At 43.6% G+C, this 24,072-nt stretch overlaps 2 protein-coding genes across 3 annotated transcripts; one reads left to right on the forward strand and one right to left on the reverse strand.

Moving 5' to 3' along the window:
- Window positions 1–6,446: 6,446 nt before the first annotated feature.
- Window positions 6,447–12,725, reverse strand: dhrs4 (dehydrogenase/reductase (SDR family) member 4). Its single transcript, XM_071518279.1, has 9 exons — window positions 12,606–12,725; window positions 12,173–12,288; window positions 10,830–11,007; window positions 10,028–10,129; window positions 9,701–9,771; window positions 9,509–9,560; window positions 8,728–8,862; window positions 8,466–8,521; window positions 6,447–8,310 (listed from the first exon to the last, which is right to left on the reverse strand). The coding sequence occupies exons 1-9, from the start codon at window positions 12,615–12,617 to the stop codon at window positions 8,196–8,198; spliced, it is 837 nt and encodes a 278-aa protein (XP_071374380.1). The 5' UTR covers window positions 12,618–12,725; the 3' UTR covers window positions 6,447–8,195.
- Window positions 12,726–13,163: 438 nt separating this feature from the next.
- On the forward strand, window positions 13,164–23,279 carry efs (embryonal Fyn-associated substrate). 2 transcript variants are annotated; one of them, XM_071518274.1, is made up of 8 exons: window positions 13,164–13,269; window positions 13,748–13,970; window positions 14,775–16,115; window positions 16,956–17,075; window positions 18,391–19,356; window positions 19,740–19,811; window positions 21,362–21,619; window positions 22,265–23,279. In XM_071518274.1, the coding sequence occupies exons 2-8, from the start codon at window positions 13,959–13,961 to the stop codon at window positions 22,448–22,450; spliced, it is 2,955 nt and encodes a 984-aa protein (XP_071374375.1). In that variant the 5' UTR covers window positions 13,164–13,269; window positions 13,748–13,958; the 3' UTR covers window positions 22,451–23,279. The 2 variants fall into 2 exon arrangements, with proteins under 2 accessions (XP_071374375.1, XP_071374376.1); XM_071518275.1 differs by lacking the exon at window positions 19,740–19,811.
- The last annotated feature ends 793 nt before the right edge of the window (window positions 23,280–24,072 follow it).

The raw sequence follows: 24,072 nt of genomic DNA on the forward strand, positions 1-24,072 counted from the left end.
TTACTGTGCAGCAATAATATGATGATATGGGTGAAGTTTGTTATATGCTTACACACTGTGCAAGAAGTCATTGATGCGTCATGTTTGATTCCCAATTTTTGGCAAAATGCTATCTCAAACATTCAAAAATAGGTATGCCCTTGAACCCCTCCCAGCATCAGACTAATACTATATACTGTATATATATATATTTACAATATATACAAAGTTTCAAAAACTTTGGAAATCTAGTTTTGTTTTTATAGTTTAGTAGTGAAATGTGAAAATGCATAGTGAAATAGTGAATAGTGAAATGCATTTAACTAATTTTGCTTTAACATTGTGACTTAATCTACTATGGTGTTATTTTTCAACTAAACCATGATTTTATACCATACATTGTTTAAAAAGCCTCTGTTAGCATAAACCAATTATATGAAACAACAACAGCAGGGGTATTACAGCAAGTTGTAGCCTGCATTGACATTTGGATATCCTTATTTGACAACATGAAAAATGAACTGATCAATCTACAATATTATGTACCCGCTGTTTAAAATAAAGGGAGCAAATCACAGTAATTGGATCAAATGTAAGTGACACTATGAGTGCATATCCTCTTAATTCTGTTTAATCCTCCATGTTAGATCAGTTACATTGTTTACATGCACAGTGTTTTGTCTGATAGTTCATGTCCAGATAATGGTCTTCAATGGGAAGAAGCCCCTGTGTCGGCAAGCATTCGCCCTGCCAAAGTGTCCTTGAGCAAAACACTGAATCCCTACCAGCTCCAGGAGTCACTTTTCTGGAGCTGATGCTGACCTTTGACCTCCACGAGCAGTACTTCCCTTATGCTTGGTTTAGGCAATTTGTTGAGTAACGGAGGGACATTCACTGTAAGCTGGCCGACTTGGATGCTATTCAGATAACTCAATTGTCCTGTAGGGAAAATTCATCTGTTGCTTTGTATTCTGACTGGACTACTGTGGTGAATTCATGTGACGCCGCCACAGAACTGAGATTCTCGATTTATTGCTAGGAGCATTTTATGAATTTAAAATTAGTTACAAAAAATCTGAAGTGGCAGCAAACAGCTCTCGGGATAAGTGGTGAGCTATCTTGAAATACCTCGACAGACATCAAGCTAGGTTTGTGTTTTGGGCCTTTCTGAAACCTCGGAGACAGCAGCAGGAGGAGGAGGAGGCATGTCGGAGCAGGAGGAAGTGAAAGTTATTTATATTTCGGAGGAGCTGCGGCGGGCCAGCCTCCTGTCTGCAGACAGCTACCAGGACCTCACCGCCATGCCAGCACCGACCAAGGCATCTAGCCACAAGTAAACCCTGCTGTTCCTTACGTAAAATACATTTTTAGCAGGATGGGGGAACCCGGAGAAAGACGCCCCCTTAAGAGTAACCGTTAACTAGCTAACGTTAGCTAATGTCCACGTTCTGTTAAAAGAAATATAGTTAGGCAAATTTGAATATCAATATATGTAACCTAGTGGTAGCCTACACAAGAAGCATGTTTAAGGAAACACATTTAGGTTAGCTAAATCATAACAGTCTACAACTTTTATTAATGTAGCGTTAACTAATGTTACTATTAAAAACACTGTTAATGTAAAAAAAAAAAAGAAAAAAAAAGGTATATTTTGGAATACCTCCCGCTGAAATGACTTGGATGCTATTCAAAGATCAGCAGGACTGATAACTATCATTTAAGAAATCATGCAAAATTAATTGCCCTGGGTTACCCCATATATACAAACATTATATAGCAAAATTATAAGCTATAACCTATAGTAATACCATAAGAGATAAAGTAGACTTAACGTTACCAGTCAGGTCACTATAAACTCACAACTGAACACCATACACACTATTGGTCCTTATAAGAGTATGGTGGGAATATCATAGACTACAATAGGAGATTAAAAACATAGGATTTGAGTTGATAGAACGGTTATTCTCATTCAGTTCTACACTCTTGAATTGCCATTTGGCAAACATGGAATGTTTGATAATGTTGTCACGCAAATCAGTATTGATTTGGTACATGAGACTCAGAAAGCTGATGTGTTGCCATGGCAACAACATCATTTGGATGGCCATTCCAGTGACAGTTGTGATGAGCATTCTAACTCTGAAGTCTCATGTTCTGTCCACATATGAAACAAAAAACATTTTCACATGATGGACTAGGAAGTGTCCTTTCTATCCATTCAAGATCTGTGCAATAAACTCACTATTGAGTACCACAGACACACTCTATAGTGATGTCACATGAATATTAGTGATTTTTCACTACATTGCTAACTTAAATTTTACCATAGCAACTTATTCAGCATTATACATCCATCACCACTTCCCTTCAGTCTCCCCTTGTCTCTAACAATGTATTTTTCCATGGGTTTTCAGAGCACACGGACACATGCATTTGCCTTTGGGGCTCAAACGCTCTTTCGCCTCCACGGATCTCCTGCACCACCCGCACACCGTGTCCTCACACAGCAGCTGCTCCGTGGACAGACTGGAGGCGGCGCTGCATCCCTACCCTGGTGAGATGAGATGGAATTATTGATTGATTATTGATCCCTGTGGGGAAATTAGGTCGTTACGGCAGCAAAATAAATAGGATTCAACAGGGGAAAGAAAACAGGATAGAAGCACACAACTAGAATATGAAAATTAGCAATAAAAGCAGTAAACCAGAATATAAACAATTGAGGGATTATGTGAACATGTGTTGCCAACAAATTTTAAGTAGGAGGTATGGGAAAGAAATGCATTCCCAACATTTATGGATTTACTCAAAGTTGATACTTACAGATGTTCCTGACAATCTCTATTGCTTACTTAAATATGGATTACCAAATACAACAATGTGCTGTATATGTAGGTTAGGGCTATAAGTTGATATAAGTATATACAGTATAAATATAAGTATGTAAGTAGCCAGCAGTTATTATTATGAAGCTGTTTATTTGTATTAAACTGTGTAAGCACAGAAAAAAATCTAGGTCTTCTTTCCAAGGCGTTACACATCCATTTTGAGTTTTGTTGTTATTTGTATTTATGTCACCTTGTCATGTATCTTTGTAAAAGTCTGGTGACTTTCTTTTTCTAAGCTAATGAACATCAGACATGTATCATTTTTCTGGATAGGAGTGTCAGCTTAATGCCAAAAATGTAAAACGTAAATATGATCCTGGACAAAAGACTTGAGACTTTTTGGGGGTCTGAACTTGAGCAAAAACCTACTAAACAGTTGCCTAGACTGCAGTTGTCAGGAATAGGCACAGGTTTGATTTGGCACCAGAAAACAAACCTCTCTCTCTCTGTCTTCTTCCATTTCTCATGTCAGACTCCAGCAACTGGCAGCATCCTTTGGGTGTGATGCGATACGTCAAGCTGTACCCGCAGATCAGCCGCAGCAGCCACAGCTCCCTGGAGGACGCGCTGCTGCCCGCTGCGGCGGGGGACGTCCAGGAAGCCAAGGTGTTGTCTGAGACACCGGCAGTGGAGGAGAAGTGGAGCGATGCTGTGGATCACGTGGTTCAGGCCCGGCCCGAGGATGAAGATGCAAAGTCGTCCCAATTCAGCGAGGAAGAGGAGGGAGAGGAGGCGGACCGGAAGCAAGATGGGGTTAAGATCACCTTTGTTGCTACCTTGCTTATTTTATCGATACAAATCTTTACATATTTTTAAGATAGATAAGGGAGAATAAGGTGACATCATACGCTGATTTACATAAAATAATAGGGTAATAAGAAAAGTTTTGTTTTGTGGCTACATGTTTACGTTTATGGGGCATTTTACAATGGTTTTGAACAATCAGAACAGCACTATCTTTTGAACAACTCCCATAACTCAGCTGAAGGAAGCTCAGAGCGACAGCAGCTTGGAGTCCGAGAATACTCTGCACAGTCCCTACTATGCCACCTCCGACTCCACGCCACAGACCCGGGCCCTGACCGCCACCAGGTCCTTGTCCTCTGACTTGGATAGCAGCCTGCTCTGCCACCCGCCCTCTTCTCCTGGACGCTGCACCCACCATCGCTGCCTGGCACCCTGCGCCATCACCCGGCACGTGTGTACGGCCACCCAGACCGGCCACTGCTGCTACTGTCGGGTACCAGGCCCTTATGGCAGTGTGCCCAGCTGTGCCCAGAACAGGAGGGAGTTGACAGCGGTTATCAATGCCCTCAGGTACATACATTGTGGATGCAGCAAAGCAGTTTTGGCATTTTGATAGTCTGGAAGATTCACTTTGCTTTTAAATGTAGTCAAAAAAAGGAGTGATCACTTAAAACTAACCAAGGGAGGGATGCGGTCACAATTTATTGGAAAGATCAGAAAAATCGAACATACCCAAAAGTTTTTTCAGAACATATTTGACCAAACGCCACAAACAATAAAGGCTCATTTAACTTTACAGGGGATCCATTTTTAATCACAGAAGGTTTGATCAAAGCGCACTCTTTTGATTCAATAATGAAAATCATTTATTGACCCCTATTGTGTAATATACCATTTTAAATGTCTGAATGCAAAGAACCAGAATCTATGGAAAAACAAAAAAACATCTCCCACAATGTGCCTGTTTTTTTATGTTGGGTCACATACACAGAATGTACAAAATATTGGGGACGCTTCATGAAGTACACTGATGAGCTGAATCCAGGGAAAAACCATTATCCCTTATTGATTCCCCTTATTAAATCTATACTGATCACACAGGAGGAGATGTAGAAGCAGACGAGTTACAGAAGGATTTTTAAGCTTTGAGACAATTGAGATGTGGATTGTGCAAAAGGGGCTGCAGCTCAGTATCAGGAAGATGTTTCTTATATTTTGTACATTCAGTGTATGACAGAAGACTTAACAGCTGTAGCATTTTTGACACCCGCACCCTTTGATCTCCCACAGGCTGGAGGTAGAGCAGCTGCGGCTGAGCCAGGAGGACAACCATCGAAACATCCAGAGCGAGATGAGGGCCCTGGCCGCCCAGTGGCAGAGGGACCGGGAGGAGAGCCAGGGGTCACGCTCCATTTCCACCCAGCTTGACAGCGTTCAGTGTGAGATGAGAAGTCTCACCCAACTGTGAGTGAACGTGGGGGTGGGTGGGGGAGACAGGGAAGCCTAGTTGTCAGAGATATCATCCCTTCCCCTGTGTGTATCAACAGTCATGTGTCTTGCCAAAGTGTCCTGGAACAAGATGCTGAGCCCTTTACTTTCTCACTCTGGATTAGAGAGGGTCAGCTAAATGTTGAAAATGCAATTTAAAACGAGGGAAGGAAGGACAGGATTGGGTGGGCAGATTGATACTGCAGATGGCGAGGAGAGGGCGAGGATGGGGCATTGTGAGACAGTGATTACAGGAGAGAATGAGGTTATTTTAGAGACAGTAAGTCAATTAGAAAAAAGGAGACGGTGCACATTGTGAAAAGAGGGAAAGGGGAGTCATCAAGTCATTGGTTGGGAGAAAAATAACATGGCTTGCTCCATTCAACTGTTACTTTTTTTCTTTTACGAAGTGAGTTGTCTACAAGATGTGTAAATTGGGCTTTCAGATGCAATTTCGGTTGTTCGTTCCATGGGAAATTGGTGTAATTCACAAATAGAATAACTGTTCATCCCCCTAGCCAGGTACAATCATGTTCAAGAAGTAGTGTGGTAACACGGGTGTAGAGACATCTCACAACAACTCAACAACAACAAAGAACAAAGGAAGAAATAGCTCGCTCAACTCCAAACTCTTCTTGTTGTCTCTAGGGTGCAGACTCTTGTGTATATAGATTCAAAAAAAGAGGGATGTCCGCATAACCAAATGAATTACAAACGTTTATTATACGCACAGCAGCAACATCCCTTCTCTTTTTGACAGCAGCAACAACAACACACACTACATATTGACACACATAGCACTGTGACTGCATGACCTCACATACAGTCAGGGTTGGAAATTAAAACCAGCAACCTGCCAAATGCAGACCGCACATATTTGCTGTAGCTGTAACCAGTAACTTTGGCAGGTAACCACCCATCATTTGGAGATCCCGTTCTATTCTAAAAACTAAGTTGGCTGGGGAAACGGTGAAAGTCGCTGCTGACTCTTTGGATGCGCTAGACACTTTGGCCGGTGGGCAAAAAAGTTAGTTTTCTATCCTGTATATAATTCAAAGGGAAAGTGCAAGACATACTGTAGAAGACAGACTGCAACATACTATAACTACATTGAAGCACCGTGGCTTACAGTATGGTTGCAGCTGTAGAGGGAAGTGTATTTAGTGACTAATAGTCCAGTGTAACATAGGGAGATCATAATAAGTATAATTAGATGAATAAGACAAAACCACTTTCCTCTCAAGCTTCAATTTGCTGTGAGACAGCAAAGTACTTTGAAGAAAAAAAAAAAAAATTAAAAGGTAGAAAGAAGGGTGGATGTGATAATGGAGGAGAGGACGGTGGAGGAAGGTGAGAAGGTCGAGTTCAAGTTGAAACTTTATTTGTCCCAATAGTTAATCAGTTTCACAGCAAATAATACAAATTATTTTAAGACTGACAGGCACAACAATGCAGAATGTCAATTTCAGGCAAGAAGCATAAGACAACTGATCATCATCACAACCACCACTATCACCACCAATATCACTGACATCATGACCGACAGTCACTTGTGGATTTCCTCCTCTCTCCACCAACATGGCAATAGGGAAAAAAGAAAGAAGACGAGAAATGGGTCATGAGTTTAGCACAAGCTATTTAATTTTCTGTCTGAGTGTTACCTGTTCATCGTCTGATAGTGTTGACGCAAAGAAAACCACAGATAAACAACCGGTAGTAGATTGTGCTTAATAGCAGACAAGATTACAAGTTATAGGTACATGTACTCAGTGAATTCAGTCTTATGACTGGTGTGTGTGTGTGTGTGTGTCTGTGTGCGCCTAGGACTCTACAATCTTTCTGTGAGGTAGGGCGACAACTGGAGGAACTGGGAGCTCTATTTGCTCAGTCTCCACCCAACGCATCCAGTGGAAAATGATGGGTAAGTGTGTGATGGCCACATGTGTGACCATTTCATTTATTTGTCTTGTAATATATGGGAATGACGATGATACTGCAAAATCTGAGGCACAGCTGGGAGTGAAAGTAACTAAAAAAACAGGAAAGCAAGAAAGATGCTGCTTTGCCAGAATTCAGTCTGCCTGAAATTACCTGTTGTGCTGTACAGGTCAATATAAGTATGTGTACTTTACTGTGTGTGTGTGTGTGTGTGTGTGTGTGTGTGTATGTGTGTGTGTGTATGTGTGTGTGTCTAGACTCCTACCTGGCCAGCAGTGCAGTACTGAGGTGGAGAACAGCTGTAGCCACTGTAGCTTGCCAGATGACTAGAAAACACATTTCCTGAGTCAATAAAATTAAACTCTGCACAGCACTACTGGAGTCTCTCACAATATTTCCATTAAATAAGTTAAGTGTTCACGTACAGACGGTAAGCTTATTTCTGAAATTGAGCCACAGCATTATTCATTAATTGAATTGTCCTCGTTTAAACTTCAAGGCATGTTTGGGTTGAAAAAAAAAATTACTGTGTGATAAATATTTAAGTTTTTCTGATGGTGTCACAAGTCTTAACAAAGTTAGGGACTACAAACATGCAAAGTGACTCTTATGGACAAAAAATGGAAAAAGTTACATTTAGAGAAAAAAGGATGAGGGACTGTAAATTGTGACGCAGACCTAGATGTGGTTTTCCCAAAACTGCTTAATTGACAGCTGTGAAAATTATTTTATTTCATCAGATAATCATCTGAGAGACAAATTGTCTAAGGGTTATTGTTCCTGGTGTGTGTGTTTGTTGTGTTACATTTATTCAGGATAAGCTTTTTATGTGCATTTTCATATCTCGATTACAAATATCTGTGTACATAAATTTACAGAATAATAAGTATTACAATGGAAAGAGAGCTTACACAGTAATCAATAACCTATACTAATTGGTTTAAGGCGTTGACATGCTTCAGTATCCTGGCTAATATTGCCACATATTGAGGTTTCTAAAAATCGGGGTTTAGGCTTATCTTGGCTATGGCATGTCAACTGCCAACTCTTAAATGGAATACTTGAGTAGCCAAAATAATATCAAAACATTAATCTGCATAGAAATACACTCAATTAAGTGCAAATGCTATTTGTTTTGACACCACTGGAGTTTCAGAGTCTGCAGCTTATCCCTCCAGTGACTGTGATGGTCTCTCCGGTGATGTAGGAAGCCTCCTGGGAGCACAAGAAAGCAACGACCCCACCGATTTCCTCCGGCTCTCCAATTCTGAATGGAAAGAAAAAGGTGACACTTATTAATTTATCATGACTAATAAAACCAGACCAGACTGACATAGTGTTACGCTGCGTTACTGTATAGCATTTGTCCGTTGTATAGCACAAATGAGTGGATTTAGTCAAAATCATGAAACTGAACTGTACCTTTTGATGCTGAGCTGCTTCTTGAACTCCTCCACAATATCTTCATTCTGCCATAACTGAGAAAAAGTACTGTCTTATAAATTGAAATGGGAGAATACAACATTCATAGAAAAAAAGAGAACGTGACTGAAGTGAAATGAGACAATTTGGATGACAAAATATATTGGAGATCCTCAACTCCTTTGGTAATGACAGGATTTCAGCGTATGATACAAAGAGGAGGGGTGTGTGTGTGTGTGTGTGTCTGTGTGTCTCTCCTCACCGCACTGCTGAAGCGGGTCTTGATAACTCCGGGCGCCACACAGTTGACTCTTATGTTGCTTTGAGCCAGTTCAGGGGCCAGTGCCCGCGTCAGCCCCAGCAAGGCCGTCTTACTCACACTGTAAGGACCCAAGGCCTGGAGAAACACAAATATGTCCAGATAAAAATGTTAAAGACACAGACACTTACATGACCACCATGTATAGTGATTTGGTTGCAACTGCTATAGAGTGTAACAGACTAGATGACAACAAAACAAGACTGCCACTCTGGAACTAAAAACTCAGTTCTAGACTTTTAAACAATCAAATCTTAATTGTCCCACAGGGGAAATCTGCTGTGCAAACAGTATTTAAAATTATAGGAAAATTCACCACATCTTATACCGCACAAACAAACACAAAGAATGTGCCAGTTGACGAGATCAGAGAGAGGGAGTCAACAGGTCAATACAGTGAAAGAAAAGACATGAGCAATGGTAAAAAACCCCCCACAAAGTTCTTCTTCAGGTAAAAGAGGCTTCATCTTTTCAGGTGCAAACTAGAAGGAATCAGAGATTGCAAACCTCCGCCAAGGCTGAACAATTCTCCAACTACCTGTTCAAAAGACATCAATCCTGTCACTTAAATCTTAAGTTAAATTGATTGATTTTTTTCTCTAAACATACCCTTAGGATTTGGAATTAAAGTCTCTATCTCTGTTAGTTTTCATAGTAATTTTTTTTCTCTCTCAGTGAATTCAGTGGAAATTGGTGACTCTGTGTCCATCATCCACTCACTAACCTGCATTGGTTGGTACCCAGCCACAGACGACACAAACACTACACTTCCCCCTCTGAAATAAAATACAAAAATATGTCAATTTAAAATCTGTAAAGCACTTGCAATAAAAAACACCATGGACAGTTTTATAGTGACATCAATTTGATCTCATTCCAAATATGCTTTAATATCATTTTCTCTGTTTTCACTCACCCTCTTTTCGTCATGTGGGGCACCACCAGCTTAGTCAGGAGGAAGGCAGATTTCACATTTACATCCAGGATCTGGGGGGAAATGGAGGAGTGAAAACAATTACACTTGGTCTTTTTACATATTAGATTTATCCTATTGACACATTAACATCAATGCAGGGAGGAAGAAGGGATGCACATTGTCAGAGCATTTCAACAGTTCTTCCCCCCTGAAAACTCAGGGGGGAGGAAACGATGCAATGTGCTGATTTTGGCGTGAAGATCAACTTTTCAGAAATCCCAATTTTGGGTTAGATTTGTCTTATAAATGAGACTCTGTAGTTTGTACCTTGTCCCAGACGGCCTCAGTGGAGTCCATGATGTTTCCAAAGAACGGGTTGACTGCTGCGTTGGACACCAGGATATCGACACCACCACACTGGTCCAGAGTCTGTTCTCAACACAGAATCAGTCACTGGATGTAGAGGACCATCTAATAGCAGATGAGGGGTCCTAAGCATTTTTAACTGAGATATCTGTCATTCTACATTTTGAATGGTATATACAAATAAAAATAAATAAATAAATAAAAATAAAGGAATAGTTCACCCCAAAATGAAAATTCAGTCATTATCTGTTCACCTCCATGTCAGTCAAAACTCCACTGAAGCCTTCTCCCAAATTATAATCCAAGTATAAAATGACAACGCTCTGCAGGAAGACTCTGCTTGTTACTGTGGGGTGCACATGTGTCCAGAGCATTGTCAGTGAGGAAAATATAGGAGATAATGAGGTAAATACTGGACTTTTGGACCCAAAGGTGCAGTTGTTTGGCTACAAAACACTTGGATTATTCTGTTTGTAGAAATCTGATGGACATTTTATGCTCTTTTTTTTGAGCTGTAAAAAGTTCAGTAGTTTGGAGGAAAGCTGCTGAAAATGGAACCACAATGGCTAACTCACTGTGTGTCTGGTGGTCCTTTCAACTTCAATGGAGTTTCGACTGATACAGGGGTGAATGGATAATGACTGAATTATAATTTTGGGGTAAACTATTCCTTTAAGCTGTCCTTTATTTCACCTGGGGACTCCCTAGGACTCTGAGGGCTCTCCGGACCCAACTTTGGGAATCACCCGAGCATGAGACTCACCATTTGCACTAGTTTTTCTCTGTCGTCGCTCTTGCCGACATTACAGGTGGTCCCGGTCACTTGTATGCTCTGGCTCTGCAGCAGCGCTACAGCTTTGTCCACGTTGTCCTGCCGCCGGCTGCTCACCACCACATGGGCTCCTCTCTGGCCGAGGGCCTGGGCTGCAGCCAGGCCGATGCTGAGGAGGAGGGGAGAGCGCCGCGATGAGTGTGGGATCAAGCCCATAGAATCTGAATTCAATATTTCCTATCAGAGGTGGGTACTCGAGTCAGACTCAAGTCACAATTTTAACTGCCTGAGACTTGACTTGATGCATGAAGAGAAGACTCGAGACTTGATCTTAACTTGGGTTCTGGTGACTTGGGACTTGCCTTTGACTTGGGTTCTGGTGATTTGACTTTGACGACTTGAAAAGGTTTCTAAAGTCTCAACAAAAGATCTTGTGTTTCTGTAAATGACTTGAAACCTGAATTTAAATTCAGTTTTTTTTAATTTGTATGGAATGATTGAATTTATTGAAGTTGAAACTGATTATAGAAATCAATCTCATGATGCTCGTACCAAGTTTTTATCCTATTAAAACCATATTGCATTGAAGTCCTAGATATTTTGTTTTCTTTGAAGATATTAAATTGATACTGGACTCTTGATTTGTTCTGACTGGGCTTGGTGTTCTACATTTAGACTTGAGACCGACTTGGGACTTGAACAAAGTTGACCTTGATCACACCTCTGTTTCCTATCAATGATTAGTATTAATAGGAATGCATTGAAGCTGTTTTACATGATGTAGGCTATAGTGTAAGGGACCTCATTACAAGTGTTTAAGATCCTTCCCAGTGAGATCCGTAAAACCTGGATCCCACTTGGGAAGCGTCCCACTATACTGCCCTACAAAGACAAACAGCAACTCATTTATGTCTATTTTAAACGTAAAAGGTCATGACTAGGGTTTAGATTACATACCAACAAAAATTATACCAAGAAATGCTTTGGTCACACTTATTTGAATAGTCCAATGCTGATACTCAACTTATTATCAAGTAACTATCATGTGTCACTAAAAAGTCTGTCTGGGTTAGGGTTACATGGTTGAGTTGCAGCAAATAGCCAAGTGACACTTTGTTGAACATAGTTTTTGTCACCCAAATAGTGAGTTGAATATCAATATTGGACTAATCCAAATAACATGTTACCAGTGCTTCCATATGACATACAATCCAATTCTGTACCAATCACACTTCTGTCAGGACAGTAGTCAAACGCTGAAGCTATTTTTCTCTGCTCTTTGGCTTTTGTAGGGCAGTATAGACAAATACAAAGTGTTAATCTCTTATTCTTACCCATCTGTGGAGGCAGTGACTATGGCTACCTTCCCAGCAAGGCTACTTTGAGACATGCTCCTTTGCCCAGCGACAGGTTTGGTCACAAGGCACCTGAAAACACTCCTCAACATCACCTGTGAACACAGAATGGTGACATACAAATTTATGAGGACATTAGGAAACTAGGGCAAAGGTCACTTTGGACACTGGCACGAGTGTTGCACTGGTTGAAGGCTGACTGATTAGTAGTTTATTGATCTAAGACTATATACTACAATAATTTGTCCGGAGCACAAGCAATATGCCTGTTAGGCTGTACAGTATAGTAAAGGCAGGATCCGATTCCAACGTGAAAATGTGAAACAGCATAACACTAGTAAAGTTTATGCTTTTACGCTGTAGGCTACGTCATATGCTACCAATGCATATGTGATTGAGAGCATGATCTCACCCTGCTGGTCATGCAAAATTGCAAATGTAGTTGTCCAGTGAGAGAATTTGAAAAAGGATCTTTAAAGTCGGTATTTCTCAGACCTTTGACAAGCAAGAACACTCGGCTAGCTACAGTGTTTTCCGGGTACAGGGTTCATGCTTTCAAAATAAAAGTCCCCAGCAAGCAGTCACAAGCATGTACCCTCTGTTTCTTTCATTTGGACAACCAGAAAATCAAAATAATCATGTAATTTGTTTAAAGACATTCGACATTTTGCTGTACCAAGCGATGGTGGTAATAGTGTGGAGAATCCGTTTTGTTTTTTATGTTTTGTACAGATTTATTTTCTGAATGTTGGCCAAAGTTGGACGTCCCTAAACGCACCCCGCGGTAACATCCCAATCCAAACCTCCCAATCAGATACGCTCTTTTTTTATGGGTCGTGGTTAGCTACGCGATTTCAAAGTGGTGGGGGTGGTGTAAGTCCAGTACTTACACCCATCCCTTTGCTATTCCATTTGTGAAATACGCACACATCTAAGGAGGCGGAAATAATTGTGTTGTCATCGCTGAAGATGATTGAACACCGATGGCCACGGATTTTCACGACCGAAACAAAGTGATTCTGCCCATCTCAGACTGTGCATTAATGTGAAGTTCATCGACGACAAGACAAATCGGGGTATTTATTTAACAACCACGCGTCTGTATGCTAAGGTTGGCTAGCCAGCAAATTTGCTTTTGCAGTTTATGCCGGCATTGCCATTGTTTTGAAAATTTTGTGCACCATTAACGATAGCGACGTTGGCTAGCTAGTAGGCCGCTACTACATAACGTAACTTTTGTTATTCAGATGTCTTCAGGTATGATTTGAACACGGATAGCGGTTGTAAAGCTAACCTTAGATGGTAGCTATGATAGCGAGTGCACGCCACGTATCATATTCGTATTAACGTTGCTAGCTAAGCTAACCGTTAGCTTTCGCAAGATGGGCTGCATTTACTGGGCGTGGAAAGGACAGACAGCTGCTGCTGCCTGCCTACTTTCCACTTCTCATGTGCCTTTTAAGTTTTGTGTTGAGGTTAGCCAGCGTTACTAAAACTGTCTTGCGGTTTTATAAATGAGTCGTGACGTGAAGAGCAATTTTACATGGATTGCAGGTTCCTGGAGAAGGTGGAGACGACGAGGAGTTGACTCAGCCTGCCGGAGATGTGTCCTTCTCAGCCCCAGCTGTGGCACAGCACCAAGTTTCTCTACCGTCCAGTCCATCCGTGAGCTGATCTAGATGGATGACCCTGACTGACCCGGACTCTTATGGACATTGCTCGTGAATTTTAGAAGAATTACAGTTGTGTCTGAGACATAGCAAATATGTCCCTCTCGGTGAGTACAGTATTTGTTTCTTTGTGTGGTTGTGTACTCTTTCCTGTGGTAGTATCACGATGATGGACAATTGTGTGACTTACTAACTATAATGTGCACCTTTTGGGATTGGCAGTGCATGAATGGTTACATTTTATCTCAGTAGGTTTGATATTTTTGTCTGGATCCTCTTGAGGTATTGGCTTTAGAAGCTGTCCCTCCATTACCCTCCTGAACGGGTCCCACATGGCTCAATGGTGCCTAGTTGTCCCCCAGGGGGTTGGTTTAGAAAATGAAAGGGGGCCTGACTCTGTGGCTTTGGGATGGCAATTAAACCCTAAACAACAAGGGACAGATGTGCCTCTCCTCCCCTCCCCCTCCCGCTCTTCTCTCATTACCATTAAGCCCTCTTGTCCATTTGATCATTGATCCCCTCTGTCCCCTTTTCTCACTCTTTCATGATCACTGACACAGCCGTGAATTTAGAGTTTTACAATTTGTCTTTTTCTCTAACCCACCCCCTTTCTGTTTCCCTCTCTCTCTCACACGCTCATTTTAAGAGATGTTCCCCATTCTCTCCTATTCACTCTCCATTCAACAGCCCTAAACAATCAGCCATTTTCCACTTCTGACTTGGGGTTGCCATGTCAATGTACTTGTTTGTTTGTGGTGTGCAGATGTGAGACACTAGCTTGTGTGAATTTGGGCTGTGTATTAAACCTTGTTTCGTACGGACATTTGGTGTGTGTATGAATAAATTGTTGAGTGGGTCCATTTCTCTCATTTCCTCATTTGCATTATTTTCTACTCTTGTCTCCTCCTCAGACGGTACTGGCCAAGGCGCTGTTTGACAACACAGCGGAGAGCCCGGAGGAGCTGGCGTTCCGGAAGGGCGACATCCTCATGGTTCTGGAACAGGAGCAGGGCGGCGGGCCGGGCTGGTGGCTCTGCTCCCTGCACGGCAGACAGGGCATTGCCCCTGCCAACCGCCTCCGTCTCCTTCAGACCGCCCCGCCCCCGGGCTCGGACTTGGTCTACCTGTCCCCCGGTGCCCCGCTGGCCCGGACGGCTGTCAGCAGCAGTGCAGAAGACATAGATGGAGTGTACCGCTCCCCGCCTGGTGCGGGCGAGGGGCTCTACCAGAGCCCAGGAGCTGCACCTGCTTCAAGGCCCGGGGAGCTCCGCAGAGTAGAGGGTGGGCGTCCTCGCTCCCATTCCAGCTCTGGAACCCGGCCCCGACCTGACTGGGATGTTGGGGTGGCAGGACGTCCGCGCTCCCCCTCACTCAGAGGACGAGGTACAGAGACGGGGACCCTCTACCAGACTCCAACAACTCCCACACCTCTAGTAGCCCAGCATGCCAGGCAGCCAGGACCTCTGTTGGCCTCGGAGTCTGTGTACCTCTCCCCCGTTGGTGTGCCCAGGGCAGCAGAGGACCCAGAGGACACTACTTATCTCGTCCCTCGGGAAACAGTGGCAACAGGACACTCGGACAACTGTTATCTGGTGCCCAGGGGCAAACCGCTGGCAGGTGAGGATGTTTACCAAACCCCAACAGGAGGAGTCACGGCTGCTCTTGGCTCTACCCCAGCCACTGCTGTCTGTCCCAATGGCCCTTCCATGGTCAACGGGACCCCCCTCACCCCCCAGCCCAAAGTGGGCCAGGAGACCCCTGGGGTGTACCAAACACCCACTCCTGTGGGAGCCAACCTTCACAGGACTCCAGCTGCGGCGTCACCTTTGCAAGCCCACCAACAGCCGTCGTCCCCGGCCCAGGCATCTCCCAGACCTCAGCTCAAAGGGGTTTCACCCAACACTGCCGTTGCCCGGGGCAAGCCAGGTCTGGCCTGTCACCGGGGGTCTCCGTTGCTGGTCAGAGCGGGGCAGGTCAGGGTACCTGGATCACCAAACTTTGCCCGCAAACCTCCTCCACCAGCACCTCCAGTGAGGGGCGTCACTAGGAAAGACGTACCACAAACTGCCCCTTCGTCGGCTGCTGTCCCCAGAGCCACTCAGCCCACTCTTTCAAGCCTGCAGCAAGAAGGAGACAGGCAGAGGGGCGCTCCTCAAGGCAAAGAGGAGAGAGTGAATGATGGTCTGGAGAGAAGGAACAATGCACAGAACAAAAGAGAAAATCAAGATTATGTGGATCCTGTGGATGAGCAGGTAAGTTCACTTAGCCCACTCTCAAATCTACTGTATAACAGAGTCATTCTGCTCAGCCACGTGTTATGTTGTGAGCTCAAATTGATGTTTCTGTATAGCAGGGATACTTGCACTTTCTTGCAAAGTGGCCCCAAAAATGTCTTCTATCCCTGTGAGTCACATCTGAGAATATTTGTTGCCTGAGGTTAATTAGCATTTGAACAATACAGAAATTTTAGTTTTTGTTTGGCCAAGGCCGATATAAATCGCAATCTTTTTGAAGCATGGTGCTTTTTTGCTAAAAGTGCTAAAAACTCTTAAATACCAGTACTCTAAGCACTAAACCATGCTAAGCGTTCATCACTGACTCAGGAATGCACAACATTACCTCACTGCAATTTTTCCATTCAAAATACTGCGGGTAAAAAAAGTGGACAGAGGGTCCTGGGCATGTTAAGGTCATGTTACCTTAGCAATTTCGGTGCACCCTCACCATTAGGGGAAATACTGACTGGGGTTCAGTCAGAATTGCCTACATTAGGTGCAGTAGTGCGAAGTCAACAATGGATGAAAGCTATGGTCAAAATAGCCATTTTATGCAATTCTTCATTGCATTATGTTTTAGTAAATGGAATTAAAGTGAGATTAAATTGATTTTAATTTTGCTGGGAGCCCCTTAGGAAGCCTGTATCATTCCTGTGGCTCCCAGCATTGTTCTTTGACAACATTTTGCCAAACAACACTCGGTTAGCCTTCGAAGTCTGCAGGAGATATGGTTAGGGAATACATGAATATAATTCAAGAGTATATGTCTTAATTGGTAATCAGAATTTGATTTTGTGCTTTTTTTTGTCCCGGTAGGTGTATGACACTCCTCCTAGTGGCAGGTGGCAGCGTCCAGCCCCGTCTTCCCTTGGTGACGACGACAGCATCTACGACACCCCCCGCGCTGTTCCCCCGCAAGCTGACTCCGAGTCAGAGGTAAAGACAACTCCATTCACACCTATGTCCTGCAGAGACACAGATAGATCCTGGGCACCATCATATTGATGCTCGTTTCGAGAAGGGAACTCACTTTCAGATCCATCTTGTGTCTTCGTTCCCTTTTCCTTACATTGAAAAATCAACATAAAAGTTTATATAGGCATGGCACTTATATTGCACATGAGAAGAAGATTTTGTACAGCATCTAAAAACAGCATCTGCTACTGTGACCATGCAATCGCAGTCCTTGGTAGGAATTCCCAAACAGCTAGCTGGGAACTGTGGCAAACTGGTGTGTTGAACTCGTGTCTGTACAAGTAAAGTGGAACACCAACAAGAGATGACTATCGAATGTCCTGTCACCATTTCTTCACACATTCCACCATTAGTCTGTCTCCCTCCCCCTCTCCAAGGCAAGGCCACACCTGTCTCTGTCTGCCGTGGGAGCCTGTCTATCCAGTTAGAAGGCTGCTGCTGCTATTTTCTCCCAGTCACACCCAGCTGTCAGAGCCATACCAAGGCTATACCACTCATCCCCACTGGTCTCCCCAGTAATGTTACAGGAATACATTGACTTTGTGGCAACTAAGGCCTCTTTGACACCTGACGTTAACATGCGTCTCGTATCCGGATTGTGTGTAGATATGATTTCAGCTGGATTACATTTACACCTGTATGTTATTATATGAGCTGGCTGTCAGCTGTTTGATTTTGTTTTATATGTGTCTGCTCTATATGGATTGGACACGCATTGCATTTACACTTTGCTGATAATGTGGCCAAATATGTCTCTGACCACCTCTGGAGGTTGTTGGGTGATTGGATCTTCAGTGAATCTTGAGTGCATTTACACCTGGATTTTATGTATTTTTTCTCTAACCAATTTCAGTCTGATTACCCAGTATGCATTTTAATTCCAGGTGTAATGAGCATCTAAGGTCTTGAATAATCTTACTATTGTGCGGTGATAAGATGGATATGTTTCACCTTTGTGTATTCAGTATTTATTTAGTTTCGTACAGTGCAAGCACCCAACTTTAGGTTGATCAAAGATTTAAGGACTACAAAATCTGTGTATTCCTTTAATACCTATTGTGGGTGAAGTTGGAATAGTGCATTGGCTTTTACTGCTTCATTGTTCTCTCCTTACCACAAAAAGCACATACTGTGCTGTGGTTACTCATTGTGTCCCATAGAAATAATCCTAGAGTCTTTGCATGTAATCATTAGGTAAATACCGTACACACACAACATTACAAACAAAGGATTAAGCAAGACTTTCTTCCTCTCCTTTCTTCTCTACGTCTCGCAGGTGTATGACGTCCCCACCATCACTCTGAACATGTCTGCATCAGATGTCCAGCACAGCGGCTCGGTGCTCGTGGCTGATGAAGCCGATGACGATGTCTACAGTGTCCCGACGCTCCCCGGCCTGCCACTGGGCCCAGGAGAGTCCACAACCAGCCTGTCTGGAGAAGATACCACCCAGGTGGGACAGGTCTACTCTGTCCCTGGTCCTGAGAAACGAGCCAGCTGTGGAGACCATCCAACGGACTCCTCCGAGCCGGACTGCGGCATCTACGACATGCCCGCTCTCACCATCGACGTCCTGCCTCACTCTTCCTCGTCCTCCTCCACCTCTACTCGCCGCCTCTCCATCTCCAGTAACGGCTCCGGCGATGTCCAATGGAGAGCCTCGCTTTCCTGCCTCGTCCACTCGGTACTGAGCACAGCCTCCTGCTCCACCTCCACGTTGTCGTCGCGGGACCTGGCCACCTCACTGGCTGAAATCCTGTCCGTCTGGAAAGCGAGCCATTCCGGTGATCCTCCGCCGCCTCTTCATCAGGCCTGGGCTCGCCTCTCGGACCTCCTGCCGGCGTTGTCGGCTATCGGCAACGCTCCTCCGTCTGAAGGCCTCCTGTCGTTGGTGCAGCGGGCCCTTGAGGAAAGCACCCTCCTCTTGCAGGCTCAGGGGCGCCCCCGTCTGCCTTCCCAGGAATCCCTGTCCCGCAGGCCTCTGCCCGCGCTCCCTGTGCCTGATGGGAAATCATCTGGCGGTGGGATGGGCTCACGTAAAGGTAGCTGGATCCAGGAGAGGCCCTTGCCCCCAACCCCTCAGCCGGCCTTCCCCTTGCCCCCCACTACGTCCTCTGTGACCCTCACAGTGGGCCCCGGCGAGGGAGAAGAAGACCCCAGCAATGAGTATGCAGGGATCGGCCTGACTCCCATTCCCGCCCCGTTACCTGCTGGAGACAGTGTCGGATATGTCAAGCTGCAGGTCAGTCCTCATGATGGAGTGTGTTTATTTTATATAGGCCTACTGCTTTTATATAGGCCTACTGCATGTGCATGAAAAAAATGACATATGCAGGCGCCTTCCAGTAATTTTTCTGAAGGGTTTGTTGTTTTTTTTCCCAGTTTCTTTTTTTTTTGTTTTCCAGAAGCATTTTTGGACATGCAACTACCATTCTTTTCCTGCTTTTTTTTCTCCCTCTATCCTGTTTTTTTTTGTCTTTACTTCATCCTTGCCCTTGACTCATCTCTGCCATAACTACACGTGCATGTAATTTCTGCATTGTTAGTTTTGTGTTTGTGGATACAGTCTACACAGGCTTTGTGGCCATGTCTGTAAACATGCCTGCTCATTCCTTCCCACACTAGGGAAAACCAGAGCCGCCTCCCGATGCACCAGCTGAGAACGGACAAACACAAACTATTACAGCAGAGCCGAGGGTAAATCTCCTCTTTTTTTTTTCCACACACATAAGCCTTCGCTCACACAGGGCACAGTCTCTCACTCTCAGATAAGTTTTCACAATACACACACACACACAGAGCAAGTCTACACAGATAAGTCATTGATTCACTCTGTGTGTGTGTGTGTGTATGTGTGCTGTTTACTGATGTGCAGTGTGAGTCATTAATCCAACTTGCAGCATTGACAGTTGCTCTGCTCTTTGGCTCCTGATCTGGTCTAAACCTGTCTGAGTCCATACTCACCGAGTTTACCCAACATCATCTGACTTGCTCTCGATCTATATCACATTTGTCCTTGTTGATTTCCGTCTCTTTTTTTAGACAAGGTTTTATTTACTTATTTGTTAACGTTTAAGCTTTATTTGACAAGAAAATAGTCTCTTTTTTTTGGGCCAAGAAATCAACATCAAGGCAAACAGTTGCAGACAAACAATCTATAATAATATACATAAGAGATAACTGTTACATATTATTGTAATTTTGCTTAAGTCTGCACGTCCTTTCTCCTGTTGCTTGAGAGTGAGGTCATGCTTTTATCACTCAATCTGCTTTTTTTTCTACTCCTTTCTTGGATTCCTGGGTTACGCCATAGCCGGCCAACAAGAGGTCATTTGTTAATCTTAACAATCTTGGCTTATAGAGAATGCAGGCTGCAGGACAGTGAGTGGCAGAGGAGCACAATCATCCTTACGACAATGCCCTTTTCTGACGTACTGTGTATATTCATATGAGTGTGTGTCGCTCTCTCTCTCGCTGTGAGACACTATCAACCACATTTAAAAAAACAAATTATTGACCGAGCATGCATACTCTTCTTCAGCAATGCCGTGCATCAAATTCACACAGTTATATACATTTACACAGCCACAGTCTATTGGCCATTGAGCAGCTCCACTGGAGCAGTTGGGGGTTAAGAGCCTTGCTCAAGGGCCCTTCTGTGGTAGTAGTTGATGTAGGGGAGAGCGTTTCTCATTCATTATTCATTTTTACCTGTCCAAATTTTCCCCTCCGGCACCTTCTGTCACAAGCCTGCTTATCTAATTTCTAGTCCACCGCTATCTCCTAACAATGATAATAATAATACATTTGATGCTGTTGACACTAGGGCTGCAACTAACAATTATTTTCATTGTCGATTAATCGATTAGTTGTTGGGTCTATAAAATGTCAGAAAATGGTGAAAAATGTCGATCACTGTTTCCCAAAGCCCAAGATGACGTCCTCAAATGTCTTGTTTTGTCCACAACCCAAAGATATTCAGTTTACTGTCATAGAGGAGTAAAGAAACCAGAAAATATTCACATTTAAGAAGCTGGAATCAGAGAATTTTGACACACATTTTTTTCGTAAAAAATTACTCAAACCGATTAATCAATTATCAAAATAGTTGGCGATTAATTTAATAGTTGACAACTAATCGATTAATCGTTGCAGCTCTAGTTGACACATCAGCCACTCAAGCATGAACCTGACATTCCTTGGAAAAACGCTAAACTTGTCTTTCTTTGCACACCTCCCCCCTCCAGCTGACCCCGTCGCCTCCCCTGCCGGTGTCGCTCTCCCTGGAAGACTCGGAGCTGCTGTCCTTCTACTCGTCTCAGAGCCTCGCCCACCTCTCCTGTCTGGCAGACTCCATCGACGTGCTCTTCAGCAGCGTGCAGGGGAACCAGCCGCCCCGCATCTTCGTCGCCAGGGGGAAGAGTCTCATTGTGACCGCCCACAAGCTGGTGTTCATCGGGGACACGCTCTCCCGCCTCCTGACCTCCCCCGACCTCAGGGCTAAGGTTAGCGGAGCAAACCATGTGTGGCTTTGTTTTCATGACATAGTGTGGGTGGGAAACATAGCATGTAGCCTTGTATGGTTAAAGAAAATCGTGAAAATCCTAATGATAAGCACAAGTCCTGTCTGAGTCGAGTCTGCCCTGAAACAGACATTATGTTCTGCTAAAAATGGCCCGAACACGTCTTGCCTACTTGGTTTACTAGCAGTAATGGTCAGTTCTTTAAAGTAGAGATTGAGTCGATTCTCAATTCCATCACGATTCTGAGTATCGATTCTACTAAAAAACGGAATTGGAGTCGACTCTGGAATCTGGAGTTGTTAAATTTAAACAAATTTGTAATTAATTAATTAATCCTGATTTAGGCCTACTAATCTGTGTTTGATTGCTTTGGTCTGATACATTTCATAACAAGTGGGGAGGGAGAAATTCAAGGCTCATTGGTTGAATGCCAACTGGTGTAAAACTTACATTTTTGTGTATATATTTTGTGTACATATTTTCATTTGGAATTGGAATCGACTCCAAAAAATGTGGAATCGTCCGTCCCTAGTACAGAATTAAAATCTGTTAAAGCTGTGTAATAATTGTGTAAGTTGTTTTATTTATTTATTTACTTATTTATTTATTTATTTTTCCTTGCTTCAGGTCACAACTTCGGGGGGACGACTGTGCCAGGCCTTGAAGACGGTTGTCGTGGCAACAAAGGGCGCCGCGCAAAACTACCCGTCAGTCTCGGCCACCCAGGAGATGGTGGACCGCGTCGCCGAGCTCTCCCAGCAGGCAGCGGGCTTCTCTAGTCTGCTCCAGCGGCTGGCGGAAATATCTTTATGATATTTCGTATTGTTTGCGTAAAACTTTGTTTACACTACACGTGCATTTTCTCTCTTTGAAATGCCTTATTTGTTGTTACATTCTTTCGTTACCTTTCAACTGAATGGGATTTGAAGCAGGCGAAAAGTGGAATCGTGGATGAAGAGTGGTTAGCCGTGCTGCAGTTGTTGCCCAGCTGGATTTTGACTGTGTTGGTTCTGTCCCTCTCAGTGTGTGTTGGTTTGCCTTTTGTTTTTATACTGACCACTGTGCTTTGGTGCCAAGCACACTTGTCTTTTTGCGTGTCGATAACTTATTGATAATATTTGAAGCCTCTTTGTGACTTTTGAGTGTCCTTGTGGACCAGGTATCTTGGGAGCCTCGCTTTGTTATGTTTGCCAATGTTTTTTCCTCACATGATAGCCATTTTTCCTTCCTGTCTCTATTTATTTAACCATCCCCCTCTCCCAAAAATAGCACAGAAGGAAGCCGAACATCCTGGTATCGGCCTACTTGTTACTGTGATTCCTGAAAGGAATGCTTTTTGTGATTATCATGCTGAAGTTGTTGATGCAGCATATTGAGTGTTCTGGGTTTAACATGAAAGAAATGGAATATGATGTGTGGTGGGATGTTTGCCTGACTTTCCACCCTTTAAAACTGTTCAAGAGTGTTTTCAGTGTTTGTATGATACCCACTCATTTCCATTGGCAAGTAGAAATTACCTGCCGTACATCTTCTTATTCCCGTAACCTTCCTAAAGATTGCATGACACATCTCTCAACCCCTGCCATTCAGTTTACAAACATGCAGTCTTACACACATTAAAGATGCCGTGAAGGAGAACAACGAGAGCCTTGTCTGAATATGAACGAGATAATCTGCGAGAATAGATGGAGAGATTGAGAGGGAGTGATGAATTTTGTTCTTTCCCACGGCCCTACGCTGGCTCTGGATAAGAAAACCTGTTGGCCGGGTTTACTTGTCTCCACCTGTCTTGTTAGGGTTTCCACGCTTAATGTTTCTCTTGCTTTCTTTGCTCTTCCGCTCCACTTCTCATGAGACGGTGACCATTTTTTCCAGGCTCAGACAGTACCTGCTCTATGCATGTTCCAGTTCAGCTGCCTACTGTAGCTGTGAAGCGGGGAGTTAAGGACACATGGTAGGACCTGTGGAATGAAGCACAGCCCATGTCTGAGTGACTACATCATTCTTATATTGTTTTGAACACATAAAATCTCTTTAACACATTTACCATGCCAAGTTGGTCATGTTTCAGTTTTGCCTGAAGTTTGAGCATATGTGTAGTATCAGCTACATCAAATGAAACCGTTGAGTTTATGTCTAATACACCTGTTTTCTGTTTCTGACCATTATATTGCTCTCTGCCCACTTTCCATTTCCATTTTTACCAGTCACCAGACATAATATGTTGGTTGGTCTGTGCCAAAATAGAGCAGAATCATGTTCAGCGTGCACATTTAGAAATGGAAGCTGAATAGATGTGATTTTTGTCACGTTAGAGACGAGGATTATTTACACTACTTATTTCTCCTTGTATAAACGGTGGCCAACGTTTCATCCTGCTGAACGTGACCCCTTTCCATCTGTCCTGCCCCAGAGTGCCACCTAGTGGAGGTTTG

This window comes from Centroberyx affinis, unplaced genomic scaffold (assembly GCF_046629955.1).
Source record: "Centroberyx affinis isolate AG114_WGS23_722 - 3 ecotype Tasmania unplaced genomic scaffold, CSIRO-AGI_Caff_v1 ptg000562l_1, whole genome shotgun sequence".
Classification (NCBI taxonomy): Eukaryota; Metazoa; Chordata; class Actinopteri; order Beryciformes; family Berycidae; genus Centroberyx; species Centroberyx affinis.